This window comes from Canis lupus, chromosome 33 (assembly GCF_003254725.2).
Source record: "Canis lupus dingo isolate Sandy chromosome 33, ASM325472v2, whole genome shotgun sequence".
Classification (NCBI taxonomy): Eukaryota; Metazoa; Chordata; class Mammalia; order Carnivora; family Canidae; genus Canis; species Canis lupus.
Window position 1 is genome coordinate 4,989,332 of NC_064275.1, and position 16,919 is coordinate 5,006,250.

The 16,919-nt window shown below is 39.1% G+C and overlaps 2 protein-coding genes and 2 long non-coding RNA genes across 5 annotated transcripts in view; 2 read left to right on the forward strand and 2 right to left on the reverse strand.

Annotated features, from left to right (window-relative positions):
• ARL6 (ADP ribosylation factor like GTPase 6) overlaps positions 1–10,603 on the forward strand; it is a 62,106-nt gene extending 51,503 nt beyond the window's left edge. For both annotated transcript variants that reach the window (XR_004811713.2, XR_007407968.1), the window contains one exon: positions 7,733–10,603. The gene's annotated coding sequence lies outside the window, so the exon portion shown is untranslated. The remainder of the gene's footprint in view (positions 1–7,732) is intronic.
• On the reverse strand, positions 7,831–16,900 carry LOC112640820 (uncharacterized). The gene is made up of 3 exons (XR_003124275.3): positions 16,763–16,900; positions 9,106–9,151; positions 7,831–7,967 (listed from the first exon to the last, which is right to left on the reverse strand). It is a non-coding gene; the product is annotated as an uncharacterized LOC112640820 (long non-coding RNA).
• Positions 10,867–15,623, reverse strand: LOC112640835 (uncharacterized). Its single transcript, XR_003124288.3, has 3 exons — positions 14,927–15,623; positions 14,607–14,644; positions 10,867–13,110 (listed from the first exon to the last, which is right to left on the reverse strand). It is a non-coding gene; the product is annotated as an uncharacterized LOC112640835 (long non-coding RNA).
• The window catches only part of CRYBG3 (crystallin beta-gamma domain containing 3), a 102,009-nt gene continuing 100,928 nt past the window's right edge, over positions 15,839–16,919 (forward strand). Inside the window, exon 1 of the mRNA XM_025417277.3 lies at positions 15,839–16,043. Coding sequence (XP_025273062.3) covers positions 15,895–16,043 — 149 coding nt within the window. The 5' untranslated portion in view covers positions 15,839–15,894. The remainder of the gene's footprint in view (positions 16,044–16,919) is intronic.

Genomic DNA, 16,919 nt, shown 5'->3' on the forward strand with positions numbered 1-16,919 from the left:
AGAAGTCAAAAAGTAGGGATCCCTGGGTGGCTCAGCGGTTTAGCACCTGCCTTCAGCCCACAGTGTAATCCTGGAGTCCCAGAATTGAGTCCCATATCGGGCTCCGTGCATGGAGCCTGCTTCTCCCTCTGCCTGTGTCTCTGCCTCTCTCTCTCTCTCTCTCTCTCTCTCTCTCTCTCATGAATAAATAAATAAAATCTTTACAAAAAAGTCAAAAAGTAAAAAGCATAAAAAGTATTTTAAGTATTAATAGCCAGAAACTTTCCAAACTTGATGAAGGGCATAGCATACAGATTTCAGAAGCTCAATTTAAAAGCATCGAGAGAAAATGACACATAATTTATAGGGAAATATCATTTCAAATGACTGCTGATTTCTCATCAGAAATCGAGACCATAAGAAAACTACACATCATTTTTAAAACCTTTTTTTTTTGTTAAGTATCAGCATGGAATAATAATATTCAGCAAAACAATCTTTTAAGAATAAAGGTGAAATAAAGGCATTCTCAGCATTAAGGAAAGCAAAAGTATTTATTGCCACCTAACTTGCTCTAAAAGAATTGCTAAAGGAAGTTCTTTAAACAGAAGGGAAATGATACCAGAAGGAAACTTAACATCCTGTGTTCTTCGAAACATATTTGACAGTAAAAAAAAAAAAATAAATAAAAAAAAAAAATGTGTTAATGGAGATTTCAATTTATGTAGATGTAATATCCAATACAACTACAAATTAAAGGGGAGGGGATACAGGGTCATATATGATTCTTTCTATGTAATTCTTCAAGTGAAAAATTATTTTTTCTAAGTGGACTGTGAAAAATATGGATGTTACAGCTTTTAAAGATTTTTTAAAGTAATTTCCACATCCAACATGGGGTTCAAGCTCATAACCCTGAAATCAAGAGCCACATATTCTATTGTCTGAGCCAGTCAGGTGCCCCTGGTTATTGTAATATCTAAACAAGGCACACACACACACACACACACACACACAAAACTATACAAAGAAATATAGTAAAAAATGAATAAGTTAAAATGAAATACTGAAATATGTTTAAATGATACAAAAGAAAGCATAGAAGAAGCAGAGTAACAACAACAAATAGGGAGGACAAATAGAAAACATAATAGAATGTAGGCCTAACCTAAATCCAAACATATCAATAATTCATTATTAAATATAAATGGTGTAAACATACCAATTAAAGGTATGGAATGGATAAAAGCATTATGGAACTATAGGTTCTCTATAATTAATTCACTGCAAATATAGTGATTATAGATAAGTAAAAAGATGAGAAAAGATTTACTATAAAAATGCTACTCAAAAGAAAGCTGGAGTAGCAATATTAACATCAGACCAACTTGATTTCCAGAGCAAAGAAAATTACCAGGAATAAAGATGGACATTTTGTAATAATAAAAGGGTCAAATCACCAAGAAGACAATTTTAAATGTGCAGTCACTTAAAAACCTCTTCAGAATACATAAAGAAAAACTGACAGAACTGAAGGAAATATATCCATGATTATAGTTGGGTAAATACTTTTCTCTTAGTAATGGATAGACCCTGGTAGACAGATAATCAGCAAGGATATAAAAGAACTGAAAATACCATCAACCTGCTAGATCTAAATGACATTCATAGAACAGTCAATCCAGCAATATCAGAATAGAACTTTTTTTTTCAAGTGTGTATAGAATATTTACCAAGACCATACTCTAAGTCATAAAACAAACATTAATAGATTTAAAACACTTCAAACCATTCAAAATATGTTCTCTAACCATGGAAGAATTAAATTAGAAACCAATAACACGTTAAAAAATCACCACTTAGAAATTAACATAAATAATCCATAAGTCAAAAAGGATGATTAAGGGGAATTTAGGAAATATTTATAACTAAACAAAAATTAAAATGCACTATATCAATATTTGGGGGGTCAGCTGACAGCATTGTATATGGGAAATATATAGCATTAAATTAGAAAAAAATGAAAGATATCAAATTAATAATCTATGTTTCTGTGTTAAATAGAAAAAGAGCAAACCTAAAGTAAGCAGATTGAAAGAAGTAATAAAGAATAGAAACCAATGATACTGAATATTGATACACAATAGAGAAAAATCAATAAAACCAAAAGCTGATTCTTTTAAAACAAAACAAAAAAACTTCCATAGCTTTGAAATGGATTCTAGGCTTTGAGTGGACCTTGTTTTGATTTACATATTCTCTTATCTCCAGATCCTAATTGAATTATTAGGTAATTCTTGCTACTAGACTTAGAAGACACTCTATATTGTAAAACTAACTTTTTGTGGCAACCAGTCAGTATTTGGGAGGTTGGGGTTAGGGCCTTGACCAGCCCTGGTAAAATGAACTATTTAGAAGTTAGACCTAGGAAACTGAAAACAAGTAGTACACCATAGTATTGTATTCTTATTCTCCTACTGTTTTGACAACATGGCTCTGTGTAACACACATGTATGTGTATATGTTTGAATCAAGACAGATTTAGAACACTGAAAAAATAGATGATTTTTTACAAAATAAATTTAACAGATTTCTGTTTGTATTTCTACTTAGAAATTATAACTTAATACAAGTGATATCCTAATATAGAACACTCATTGTCTGAGAATACCAAGATAATATATTTAAAACTGTTAGTGAGGTTTACATAATCTTTTTAATTTTGTGCTTTTTATTTCACATATGCACATTTTGAAAACCTGGAATAGGTGTATTTCAATAGTACAGATAATTTCATTTCTTGCTGTTAAGGCAAAATGTGTGTTGTATTTGATTATAAAATTTACAGTAAAGTATATAAACAAAAGTGGGAGAATTGAGTAATCACAGTATTAAGTTATATAAACATGCCAAAATCAGAACTTATCCATTATAATCAACATTCCATTCAATTTGCAGATGAATGTAGTAAGACTATCCTCTGTGTACCAACTTGCATTAGTGCATTATCAGCAAGTAAAAATAGGTTCATTGATAGCATAGTAAAGTAAGAAAAATGACCCTGAATGCAAATTATCCATTATGCCAAAAATCAATAATCAAATTCATAATAATTAAAATAAGAGATCTAATTTCTTCTTTCATGTCTCTCGCAGTATATCAGCAAATTCTGTTTTAAAAAAAAAAAAATATATATATATATATCCAGAATCTGACTTCACATCCCTTCCATTAGTAATTGCCCTGGTCCAAGCTACCATAGCTCCTGTCTGGACCTCTAAACTCCCTTCCTAGTTAGTTCCTCTGCTTCCCTTCTACCCCAACAACAATGTTCTCCCTACATAGCAACTAGTGCCATTTTTGTTTTTAAAGAATAAAATCTATCACTCTATCCTTAACCTTTCACTAGCTTCCATCAGATAAAATCCAAAATATTACCAGAGCCTACTGGAGTTCGTACCTAACATGTTCTAGCTATATCTTTAACCTCCTTCCTAATACCTAGTTGCTCTCACTTATTGCACTCCAGCTTACTATTTCTCAAATGAGCCAAATTCTTCATCATCTAAGGACCATTATATTCTTTCTATCTGGAATGCCTTTCCTTGGATCCTTGCATGCCTCACTCCCTCATGTCACTCAAGTCACTCCCTGAGAGATGTCATCTCTGACTATTATATTCAAACCAGTGAATCCATCCCTCTCCCCTATTCTATTCTGCTGTATTTTTTCTTATTCCATTTTATCATGACTTGGTATTATTACATATATATATATTCATTGTTGGTCTTTCACACTAGAATATAAACCTCATGAGTACAGATATTTGTTCAAACACTGCATTCCAAGTGCCTAAGGACACTGCATGGTACCTATTAAGCCCATATTTATTGAATTAATAGGTAAGCCAATATTACGTGTTAATTTTTGCCATGGTTCACATATTTTGGGAGCATAATAAGGAAATAAAATTGGAATGTTAGTGAAGGTTAATACTGTGTTAATTTAAACAAAATATACTATGCAGTGCTTAACTATTTTTATATGTTCATTTCTATTCCTGAAGATATTCTTCAGCTTCCAACCATGAGAAGCAAGCTAGTGATCTTTTACATATGATCTTTTTCATTGTCTTAAGAATAGGTTGGGACTGAATTATGCTTCTGGTATAGTGGAATAAGTTTCTGATAGACAAACCTTCCTACAGATAACTAAAAATGCTGGGCAGCAACAAAAAATTCCACAAATCTGAAGGTTCTTGAGAATGAACAGGAGTAGGTGTATTTTGGAGGGGAGTTGGAACTTAGAAGGTGGCACTGCATGGGGTGAGTTTTCCATTACTCCATGGCTGATTGGATAAAAAGAAAAAAGCCCTAAGGGTTTTGTTTTGTTTTGTTTTGTTTTTGTAAGTCAGCTCTATGCCTAACGTGGAGCTTGAACTCAAAACCCTGAGATCAAGAGTTACATGTTCTACCAACTGAAAGAGCCAAGTGCCTCCCTATTTTGAGACTTTTAGTCTGAGAACAGGCTGCAGTCATAACTAAAACCCTGGGCTGCTAAGCTTCTGATGGAATGCCAGCCATATTTTTGCCCTAAAGAAAAGAGGACAGAGCTTGGGACAACCAAAGCCACTGCAAAGTGAAGGGAAGAACATCCAGTAAAGGACAGATCTAGACAATAGGAGTCTAAAATTCTAGGTATAAATGTTCCCAAGTGTCTGGCTGAGTCCCAAACCAGGAACAAGCAAGGCAGATTCAAAACAGATTATAACTAGACAAAAATCATGAACTGAGATTTGGTCTGCTGTCTACAATCAGCAAGGCCAAGTTTGCAGTGTGAGTTTTAACAACTTAATGTCTCTATAAAGTAAAAATGGAATTACATAATAAAATCTACAGTTTCTACAGCACAGCATTCAAAATATCTAAGAGACAATCCAAATTTACTTGATATGTGAAGAACCAGAAAACTATGACCCGTTTTCAAAGTAAAAGATAATAGAGGTCAACACTGAGATGACGCAAATGAAATGATCAGATAAGGACTCTAAGGCAGTTGTAGTAAATTATTTCAATGAGATAAAGGGGAAAATGCTTATAAATAGAAATTTTCCGCAGAAAAATAGAAAATATAAAAGAAAACTAAATGAAATTCTAGAACTGAAAAATATTCAGATAAAATCTGAAAAATTTTAAAAATCACTGCATAGACTAACCATAGAATGAAAATGACAGAGGAAATAATCAGCAAGCTTGAAGATCTAGATCAATAGAAATTTTCCCATATGGAGAAGAGAAAAAGAAAAATATGGGAAAAAAAACAAACAGAGCCTCAGGATCCTGTAGAATAATATCAAAAGTATTTTTTGCATTATGTAGTTGGGAGTCCCACAGGGAAAGGAAAGAGAATGGAGCAGGATAAATTTTTGAGGAAATAATGGCTGAGATTTTCTGAAACTGAACGAAAGATGTAATTTATAGATTCAAAAAGCTCAGCAAACCCCCAGCAGAGTTAATACAGAACAAACCCCCTAGGTACATGATAGCAAATTGTTGAAAACCAGAGAAAATTCCAGAAATATCCAGGGTTAGATAGAGAGAATCAACCTTGTATACTGAGTAATACAAACTACTGTGGATTTCTTATCAGAAATGATCTATGCCAGAGACTGCAGTAAGTGTTGAAAGAAAAAAAAAAAATCCAGAATGATAAGATAGAACACTAAGAAAAAATTTTATCAGCAGCTCTGCACTACCATAAGAAAGTTCTTCAGGCTGAAGGGAAATGGTACTAAAGGAAAACTAATTTTCAGGAAACAATAAAAATCAATGAGATGGCAAATATTTGGGTCAATATGAAAGTTTTTTTTTTTTGGCCTTAATGTCCTTAAAATACATGTAAATGTCTAAAGCAAAAGGTGTAGCATATTCTTCTGGGGTTTATAATATATGTATATGTCATACAAAAGACATGGCAACTGCAGTATAACTAATAGGGTGGATCATGAAGGATCTAAACAGTTGTAAAACTGCATTGTACATGAAGTGATAGAATATTCTAGTTGACAGTGTAAATTAAGAATGTATATTATAATCCCTATAGCAACTATTTTAAAAATATAAAGAGGTATATTAAAATGCCAGTAAATAAAAATGGAATTCATCAACTGATCCAAGTAAACATCATCCATAATAGGACAAATGAAAATCATGTACCACCAGCCACAAGAAGAACATAACATTACTTTTGTGGTATTTTTGCCAAAAATCATAGCTTGAACTTAACCACAAGGAAACACCAGATATACCAGATGGAAAGATGTCTCCATTATCCACAACCAACAAAACCAAACAAACAAAAAATTCTCCCTTAACATTCAAAAGTGTCACATCCTTGAAAATCAAGAAGAGATGAGGAACCTTTCTTGAATGAAGGAAACTACAAAGATATGACAAATAAATGTGATATGTGATCCTGAATTGGATCACTTTGCTATGAAAGACATTACTAAGAAAACTGGCAAAACACAAATGGGGTCTGAGGACAAGATAGTAGCACTTATTAACACAAACTTCTTGATTTTGAGGGTTATAGTTTGGTTATTTAGGATTTTAGGACAATGGTCATGTTTATTAAGAAACATATCAAACTAGGGGTGATAGGACGTCATTTTGACAACATACTTTCAAATGGTTCATTAAATGAAAGGTTCTTTGTACTCTTGTAATTTTTCAATAAGTATGAAATAATTTCAAATAAAAATTATCTGTAGATAAAAAGAATTTTATATGAAATAGCAGTATAAAGCAAATGGCATTCTCCATGAGAATAACCAGAACAGAATACAGTAGATAAATAATTTATTTTCAAAAAAAAAGTCTGGAATTGCTTCACTCATATAAAAATTGACTAGCTGAATATGTTGATAATTGCAAACCTTAGGGGAATGTGGATATATTTATTATAGGAGTTACAGAATTCTTCAAATTTATAGATATAATATTAGAAAATACAGTACTGCTACCAGTTTTTAGAGGAGGAAAAGCATTTTAACCACTAATCGTAAAGTTGGACCAGGTAACTTTCTGGATTTCACGATAGTTAATAACATTGACTTGACAACTTTTAGAATGAATCCAAGGTAATAGCTATAAGAAAGACAATTTTTATAAGAATGTCAAACAAGTCAAACTAATTTTTGCATACACTTGATTTTGGTCCTAAATTAGGTATTTGGTTAGTAGTAAGACTCCTCCTGCCTGAATTACTGGTCTGACCTGCCTTGGGCAAAAATTGGCAGCTGTAAACTCCAATTATATAGGTCATGCTAGAATCAGTGTACCAGTTTCTCTACCTGCATATTTCTCATACCTTATGTTTGTCATTTAATTGTGCAATGACTCTAAAGAATGCAGCAGAGTTCACTTAAAGGTAGTTTCATATAGTTTCATATTAGCATACCAAAGCCCTTGAATATTCTTATGTTACACATAGTATTTGATGATTCATAATGTAGTAGCACCCATTTACTGCAATATTTTCTCACTAAATCACACAATATATATGTTAATGATACATCTATCACTGGCCCAGTATTCTGTGCACTCCTAGTGGGCTTTGATGTTGCTTTTTATCTAACATAGACTTCATCTAATTATAAATTTGATTGATTACAAATTTCTCTAATTTTATCTAATATAGATTTCTAATATGAATATGTGTCAGTAGGTGTTTTAACTGGTTGTCCTTGCAGGACTTTGTGATCTGTACTTCTGGAGCTGTGACTGGTGAACTCTGTCCTGGACCCCAAGTACAGCCTGCCCAAGTGACTCCGTTAGGCGCTGTCTTCTCCCTTTGCCCACGTACATGTTTCCCTTATCACGCTGTCGTACAATCTGTAAACTTTTGGTTAGTTCTGTTTCCTTCTCTGAGACGAAGCTTCTTGATGGTAGGTCATAGTGTCATAATCCAGTCACCAAACACAGGACCTGGAAGTATTCAGTAAGAGATAATTGAGTGGGAAGAAGACTATAAAATGACTTTTTGTAAATGAGATATTATCTTTCTTTCTTTTATTTTTTTAGTATGTATCTCTCCCACCAAATCTCCTAATAAAGTTTGAAGCAGGTAACACTAGAGTAATGAGCATCAGATCAATGATCTTTAGATTCTATTTACAAATTTCAGAATTTTCCAATTTCCTGCTTTTTGTTTTGTTTTTCCAAAATGTAGGCTGGTTAATAGATTTTTTTAGTAAATATGTAAATTTTTTAAAGTTTTCTCATTACCTTCCTGGACAACTAAGGAGGAGTTTTGTCAACAAATAGGTACTGGTTAAATTTTATTTAAAGATTTTTTTTTTTCTAAGCTAGATTGTGTTTTATTTAAGCTATCCAGACTGGGGCACCTGGGTTTGGCTTTGGTCATGACCCAGGGGTCCTGGGATCAAGTCCCACATCAGGCTCCCTGTGAGGAGCTTTCTTCTCCCTCTGCCTGTGTCTCTGCCTCTCTCTCTCTCTCTGTGTCCCTCATGAAAATAAATAAAATCTTCAAAAAAAAAAAAAAAAAACTATCCAGACCAAAATATACCTACAAAATGTACGTAAGTGGTAGGAAGACCTGGAATGAAAATTGCAGAATTTAAAATGAGTAAGTTAATTTCCGTTCCCCTCAGGCTGCATGTGGTTGATAGTTTTATAGAGACCAATTCTACACTGTGGTGTGGTTAGCTACTTCATATGATGATATACATGATTGATCATTTGAAGTGGAGTTCCTGTTGAACCAGATGGAAATGGAATCATTTTTTTGAGTTACTTAATACCAGCTGTGAGGTTCAAAAAAACCATTTGTACATTTAATTGTCTTTCTAGACTTGATAATTCAAAGTATGTGAATTTACTTACCTGAGAGGTAAATCAAATGACTTATAAGGAAACAGACTACCTAGAAGTGCTTAAGAAGTGCTTATTTGAGAAGCTGAAAGAAAAATATAGTAGAAGATAGACTATAGACATGTTAATATTTAAGAATGATTAATAATATGAGATCAATTATGAGAATTATTTTTTTACTTCAATATTTGAGTCAAAATATTCCATTGTAACATCTTGACTTCTGTTTTACCTTTGTTGATGGTCACTTCTTTTTCTCTTTACCGGTAAAAAGTTAGCTGGAAGAGATGAGAAAGGAAACCAGTTGCAAAGATGGACTGATGGAAATATTTGGTGTAGGATGCTTTTGTCCATTATTTGCAAAGCCAGTTAAATTATAGTTTGATGAATTTATACAAATCTTTCAAAATGGAGATATTGAGAAATTATATCCACTACAGTAACACTTGCTTTTATAAACTCCATACAGATTTTTTGTTACTACATTGAGCAGTATGGCAGTATTTTTAAATGAAATTTTTGAAAGATTGTCAATGATATTATTTCATAATAGATCATGTAAGATTTCCATAGATAAGTATGTCAAATTTATATTCAGTGGTACGTTCAATACTTTATCACCTCAGATTATAAACAAAGCAATAGACTTCTATTCTATTCTATACAAAGAAAACTCATGTAAATGAAATAATCTCAATTATGAGTGAGGTAAAGTCAGAATGTGAAAAATGGTTCATCTTATATGACAGCATGTATCATTTCCAGCTGCTTTCTCTCTCTAATCAAAACATTTGCTCACAATGACAGCTGCCTCTATGCCTTGTTTTTTAAACCATTTGCAACAAATTAAAATGGGACCAATGCGTCCATAGTAAGAGAACTCAGGATTCTGGGACATGTATGTTCCTAATAAGAAGAAAGCCAATTCACAAGCCAATCACCCATTTTACTTTTAGGCTTTGTTTCATGAAGCCCTAATAAAATTTGCGATCAACACTAATATAGTGCAGTTCAGAAATTTATAAATAATTTTTACAGAATAGCTCCATTTAAAATTGTATATCAGATACGCACAAAATAGAACTTGGCTTATGTGTTCAGAAGAAATATTTTAGGGAGAGCAATATAGGAATTCTCTCATACCATAGTAAATTCTTATTCTGAGCCATTATGTGTGTCATGTTTATAAAGCTGCATTAATAAAAGTTAATATTCTATATATGACTTTATATTTTAGATAGCATTTGAACCCAAAGACACATTGAAATGAATTGGTATAAGTAACTTTTTTGGAATACATCTCATAATCTGTTTGCCAAAGAAATCCTTCTTCTATTCATATACTTTTTAGAATATAATGATTTAGTATTACCAACTTTTGCGCTGTTTGAGAAATAAATATTGAATTGTTAATGTATTTTTATAAAGAACTCCTTTCTCTTTGCAATTATCATATTAAGAGAAGAAAAGAGTAAATGTAATTTAGGTCAGACTAACACATCTTAATTTAAACATTGAAAGATGTGTGTTTGAAAGATCTCAATCTCCACATGTTCTAGAAATAAAAGCCAGACAATACAATAAAACTTCATGCATCCCATAGAAGTCTGAATAACCAATTACTTAAAAATTTTACCATCTGCTCTCATTGAAGCAATAAGACTGAGGCATTTTCCCATGTTACAAACCATGATAATCAGAATATAACAGAATAAAAAATTCTAACATTTCCCCCCCTTTCTTATTTGCTGTTGTGGTTCTTAATGAAAACTTGAGCTATGCAAACAAAGGAAAGGGGAGGATATTCCCCCGCCCCGTCTCCTAATTGAGCGTTTACATCCAGTAATAGCTTTTTGCTGCCCTGGGCAGCATGACATTGCCTCATTTGGCCGCGCACAGCTATTATTCTAGGAGGCAGCTCGTGAAGTGCCCCAACCCATCTGCTTGCTTTTCATGGGCTGGTGCTCTCCTTGATGTTGACAGCTGTCTTAATATTCCTGGGCCACCTGCCACATAGTAAATACTGTGCTCTAAGATATATACAGAGGCTTATCCCTTTGGTGGACTTTTCAGAACAAGAAGCTTAGCATTTCTAAACACTTGCATCCTTGTTTAAATGGTTCAGAAATCAGCACTTTTAGTCTATTCTCATGCCTTTGAGGAGTTTATTGCTTAAGCTTTGGGAACCACACTGTCATGAACTTCAGGTTTTCTCATGTATCGAATAAGCTATTGAATTGCGGTCTGTTTGTGGAAGTCACAGTGGACACAGGAGGTGGAGAGAAGAGTATACTGGCAGTTATTTCCTCTGTGAACCTTCCTGGAACCTTCTAGGGGTGTCCATCCTATATGCATGCTCTAAGAAAGATATCCCTATTACACCCCTTTGCTCATCTGTTTCCCCTATCAAACTTGACCCTTATGGGAAAGTATCTTAGTCGTCCCTGTGTCTCTAAGAATGAGCATGCATCTGACACATTAGCTGGCACTCAGGGACAGATCCAGGTTTGGAGGTATCTCAAGGTTTTTACAACTTGAGGGTCCTTTTTAAAGAAAAAATGATTTAAAAATAAGAAAAATTAAATCAATGAGTGAAAAAAATAAATCATGCAAATTACCAATTTTAAAAAGTTGAGGGTGTTCAGTGTGGTTCAGTTGATTAGACGTCTGCCTTTGCCTCAGGTCATGATCCCAGGGTCCTGGGACAGAGCCCCACATCAGGCTCCTTGCTCTGTGAAGAGTCTGCTTCTCCGTCTGCCCCTCCCCACAACTCATTCTCTCTCTCTCTGACAAAAGTAAAATCTTTAAAAGAAACTCAACTAACAATACAGACATCACAAAATCTAGAAAACCAATATATTTTCCATTACCTCCTTAGCATACCTCTACTTTTTCTTTTAATTTTGATAGTATACTCTCTTGTAGCCTTTCATATGACAATGATTTTTAATTTTTTAAAGTAATTTCTATACTCAGCATGGAGCTCAAACTCCTGATCCCAAGATCAAGAGTCACATGCTTTACCGACCAAGCCAGCCAAGCTCCCTAATGATGATTTTCTAATATCATTTTCTATACGTTTGGTTGAGTATATTATTGATGGAAGGGCCGTGTAAACATGCAACACTCCCACCCATATACTCACTGTAGTGCTGCTACAGGTTTGTGCCCTACAAAAAATTCTGATGAATTCTATGTTACATAATTTTCATATAAAAAATTTGATGCATTTACAGTTATAAAAATTGTATACATTGCACTATTTTTTTAAGATTTTATTTATTCAAGAGAGCACAAGCGAGCAGGAGCAGGTTGGGGTGTTGGGGAGGGCAGGAGGAGAGGAAGAAACAGATTCCCATGCTGAACAGGGATCCCTATGACCCCAGGATCAACCTACTGAGCTACCCAAGAACCCCTGTACTGCATTATTGAATGTATTACTGCTATGAGAAAAATTACATCAATTAGAAGGGATTCTTCCTCTTGTGTTTTGTCTTTGGATGCCTGGAATAATTTTCCATAGTCCCCTTTTGCTATTGTACATTTTAAATCTTGTTTCTCTTCTACTATCCGCATATTTTCAGTGTCAGGGGTCTTGGGATCTGTTTATATCTTAATAGGACCTCTGGTCTTGCATCTTCGATATAATGCTTAATGAGCTGCACAATAGACAAACTGGAATTTAAGCAATAACTAGGGATCCCTGGGTGGTGCAGCGGTTTGGCGCCTGCCTTTGGCCCAGGGCACGATCCTGGAGACCCAGGATCGAATCCCACGTCGGGCTCCCGGTGCATGGAGCCTGCTTTTCCCTCTGCCTGTGTCTCTGCCTCTCTCTCTCTCTCTGTGTATTACTATCATAAATAAATAAATAAATAAAATTAAGCAATAACTAAATTTTGAAGATACGACCATATAAATATACCTCACTAAATCTAAACTAAATATATTTCCTACTCAAATTCCCTGGAAGATGCCAAAATGTCCCCCAATAAATCCAACAACTACTAAGTTGAGAAGTATGATACTGGGGGGTGGGGTGGGAATCAAATGGAAAGAAATTGTGATATTTATCCATTGCACTTAAAACATTTCCTTGTATAAATTTCACAGAAACACATGACCATGTGATCACATTTCCAGGTTCATACTGGAAGAGACTGTGCCTGTGAGGGGCCTTGAGACTTCAGCTTCATCAGCTTCACAGTAGATAGTTTCTACTTTAGGCCTTCGCCAATGTCTGTGGAACAAATGGGTGAGCAAATGAGGACAACTGTGCTAAATTGTCATCTCTGACATCCTCACAACTCTAAAACTCATTTTTACAGACTTCTTAATGCAAGGAATACTAATAACTTAGTATTCAGAAGTTACTATGTGTCAGAACATAAGGATGTAGGATATCTAGAAACTGATAAAGACTAGAAAAGTAAATTGATAAAAAAAAATTCAGGGGTCATTGTTTTATGGCTTTAAACTAATCTTTCATAGAGTTTGCCTTAATGGAGGCAGGGCATAATTCATATTTACAATTCATTCAAAGTACTGCTTTGTTCTACCACAGAGTGGAGATTCGAGTATCCTTAGACATTGCTTCCTTCATGAAGTAGTTGCTTTTGAGGGAAAAAAAAAATCTATCATAGATCTCTATTGGCCCAACTGTTAACTTTGGGACCTTTAATAACATCTGTAATATCTTAGACTTTTACAAGCTGTTCATCAATAGAAGGGATTCTAGCTAGAGGAGCAGTAGTGTTATTTCCACTACTTATATTATCCTCAGCAACACTGTAGAAAGTTTTTATTAAAGACTTTACACATGACGATTCTAATGCCTTCTCACTTATCCAGGATAGTGGCTATGGAAGAAATATGGCTATCATAGCATTTTCCTTGAGAAATTCTATTCTTAGAAAGCTATTATTATTAGTTAAAATCATAATTCAGTACTAAATCTTGCTGGATCTCACCCACTTTTATCCCCAGGAAGACTTCCCAAACAATCCACCTGCTGGGTGGGCATTAGGGTATAGGGCCCGCTTTTTACAGTACAATTGGGGACACATCTGGTAGTCAACATTCCTTTGGGGAGATAATTATTCTCTGGGCCTTCTAGCTGGAGGGAACAGTTTGCTTCCTAATCTCTTTGTTCTCATGTTCTCTGGGCTTTCTAGTAAGTTGGTATTTAAGGGAGATTCTCCCCTGAAATAAGGCAAGAATTGGGAACTTTACTTGTCCTATGTATTATTCTAGCTTTTCCCTGTTTTCTCAGACTCACAGAGAAGGAGGAAATATTTCTAAATGAGAAAGCACTGGTAAGTCTTGAATCCAAGCTGAAGGGAACTGGGCTGATTTCACTTTGGTGAGTTGAATCAAAGCCAGGACAAATTAGGGTGAGTGTCTTGGGCTCTGCAGCAGTTAGTAGGGGCTGGAGTGCTTCTAGGAGGCAGCTATGGGATGGCAGGGAAGCTCAGCTGCCACCAGCTGATGCTGAAAGAACTGGGGCTTAGAGATGTCCATTTTACTCAGAGCAACCTTCTCTTCTCCAGCGCCCCAAAGCTGGGGGAGGGATGCCCCCCAAGGTGCCTTCCTCCCCTAGCCAAAACTGCCTTGGACATTTCATTTACTTGTAGACAATTTTTATACAAGTAAATGTCTGAGATCTCTGTAAATATCCCTGATTTCTACAGGTCTCCTGAGCAATTCGTTTTAAAACAAGCAAACAAAAAAACCCACCTGGAGTGGAGGGGCCTCCGTGTTTTCTGTGCTAGCCACTAGGGTATATTAAAAAACAAACAAAACCTTTAAAAATCCATAGTACTGTATTAGTGAAATAAGTCAGACACAGAAGAACAAATGCCACACGCTACCACTTGTAGGATCAGTCTAATACAGCCAAATTCATAGTAGAGTGGAAGGAAGGTTCCCCGGGGCTGAGGGAGAGGGAAACAGGAGCTCCTAGTCAAAGGGGACGAAGTTCCAGTTACGAAAACTGAGTTCTCCCTGGAGGTGTGCTGTGCGGCCTCGTGCCTACGGTTAACGATACTGTATCGTACCCTTGATTTCCTAAGAAGGCGGTAAGTGTTCTCAAATAATAAAGGGGCAGGAGGAAATCTCGGAAGGTTTACGGCATAGATGGTGATGGGGGTTTCCCAGGTGTACGTTTATCGCCAAAGCCGTGAAGACGCAGGCAGGAATTCTGAGGGCGCGGAGGGAGACCCGGGACGGCCCCGGCGGCGGCGACACTGTGCTCGCGTGCAGCAGCCCCAGACGCGGCTTTGCAGATTCCAGTTAGTCCGTGACACTAAGAAGTATGTTTCAACAAATCACTCGTGTCTCGTCAGGGTCGTTTTTGCAACACGGAGTGTGAGAACCGTAAAGCCCCTCCGGGTTGGGACGTGTCTGCGCCCGGGAGGAGCCGACCGAGAGGCGGACGGACAGGCCTACGGGGCGCCTGTGCCCCACGCCCCTCCCCGTGGGACCGCGCCCTGGGGCGCGCCCCTGGCACCCGGGGGGCCGGACGAAAGGCCGCGGGCACTGACGCCCTGGCCGGCTCTGCTCTCAAGCCCGAGGTGGCAGCGTCACTCACAAGTCCGAGCGCTGTTCTCGCTCCCTGGCTGCAGAGAGCGGAAGGCAAACCCGTAACGAGTAAGGGCGGCGCGCACAGCCCGGGGGCTGCGGCCCGAGCTCCTCTGCGCGGGAAACCCCAGGCCGCGCGACCCTCGAGCGCCTCCCCCGGGGACCCCGCCCGCCGAGCGCGGCGCGGGGCCGCGGCCTCCGGCTCCTCCCGGGACGGGGGGCGGGGCCTGGGCGCGGGGGCGGGGCCTGGGCGCGGGGGCGGGGGCGGGGCCGGCGCGCAGGGAAAGCCGCCGCCGCGCCCGCGCCGCTCCCGCCGGGGCCGGGCTGAGCCGCGCTGGCGGTCGGCGCCGCGTCCGTCCTGCCGTCGCCGGGCTCCGGGCGCCGCACCGCGCCTCGCCTCGCCCGCTGCCCGCGGAGCGCCCGGGCCGGCCGCCGCGCCGGGGACATGTCCGGCGGCCGGAGGAGGGGCGGCGCCCCCTGGCACACCTTCTCCCGCTTCTTCGCTCCCCGAAGCCCTTCCCGGGACAAGGCAGAGGACGAGGACGAGAGGCCGGGGACGAGCCCGCCGCCCGCCGCAGGCCGGGGCGCTGCCAGGTGGGAGCCGCGGGGACGTCGGGGGCGCCGCGCCGGCCCGGCCGCCCCCCACCCCGCCCCTGCCTGCCCCCCCCCCGCCCCCGCCCCCGCCCCCGCCGCGCGCCGCTTTCTGTTCTCCTTTCTTCCTCGCGGTTCCGCCGTCCCGCTCCCGCTCCCGCTCCCCGGCCAGGTCGGGCTGAAGCGCTGCCCCGCGGCCGGGCGCCCCCCGCCCCCCGCCCCCCCGGACGTGGTCGGGTCCCGGCTCCGCGCGTCCTGCCGGCGGGAACGGGACCCCGCTCGGGAGCCGACGGAAGGCGCCGCCGCAGCGCCCGTTTGGCCGCCGTCCGGTGTAAATTTACTCAAGATGATTTTTTTTTTTTTTTTTAATTTAAAGAATTGTGACAGTGAGTTCCAAGACTTGGTCAGCACACGGAAGCCGCGCTAGTTGTATTTCGCGCCGCCCGCACCGGCTGGCCCCGCGCCCCTGTGGGACCCTCTGCCTCGACTTCCCCGGCGGGGCCCGGGCGGCCGGGGAAGCGCGCTCGCCCCACAGCCCGGGCGCCGCCCTCCCCGGCTGTGGAAGTGGACGTGCTTTCAGACGGTCTTCCCGAGCCTTCTCACCCGCTCCTTGCTTTAGCTCCTGATGGGGAGCGGCCTGTCCTCGCTGCCCTCCCAGGCTGCCCCGGAATTGTGCAATCCGGGTTGAGGGGAAGGACGCTTCTCTAGAAAACTGTGTTTACCTCAGGTTTGAAGACTTGGTGGAGGACTTCAGAGGAAGCCGCTGGGAGGCGGAGCCGCGTCGGGGCGCGGGGCTCATTAGCACTCAGGTCTCGAGGTTTGATTCTAGTCGCCGAAGCGTCCCTCAGTTTCCCTGCGTGCGAAGCGTTCCCACTCTGA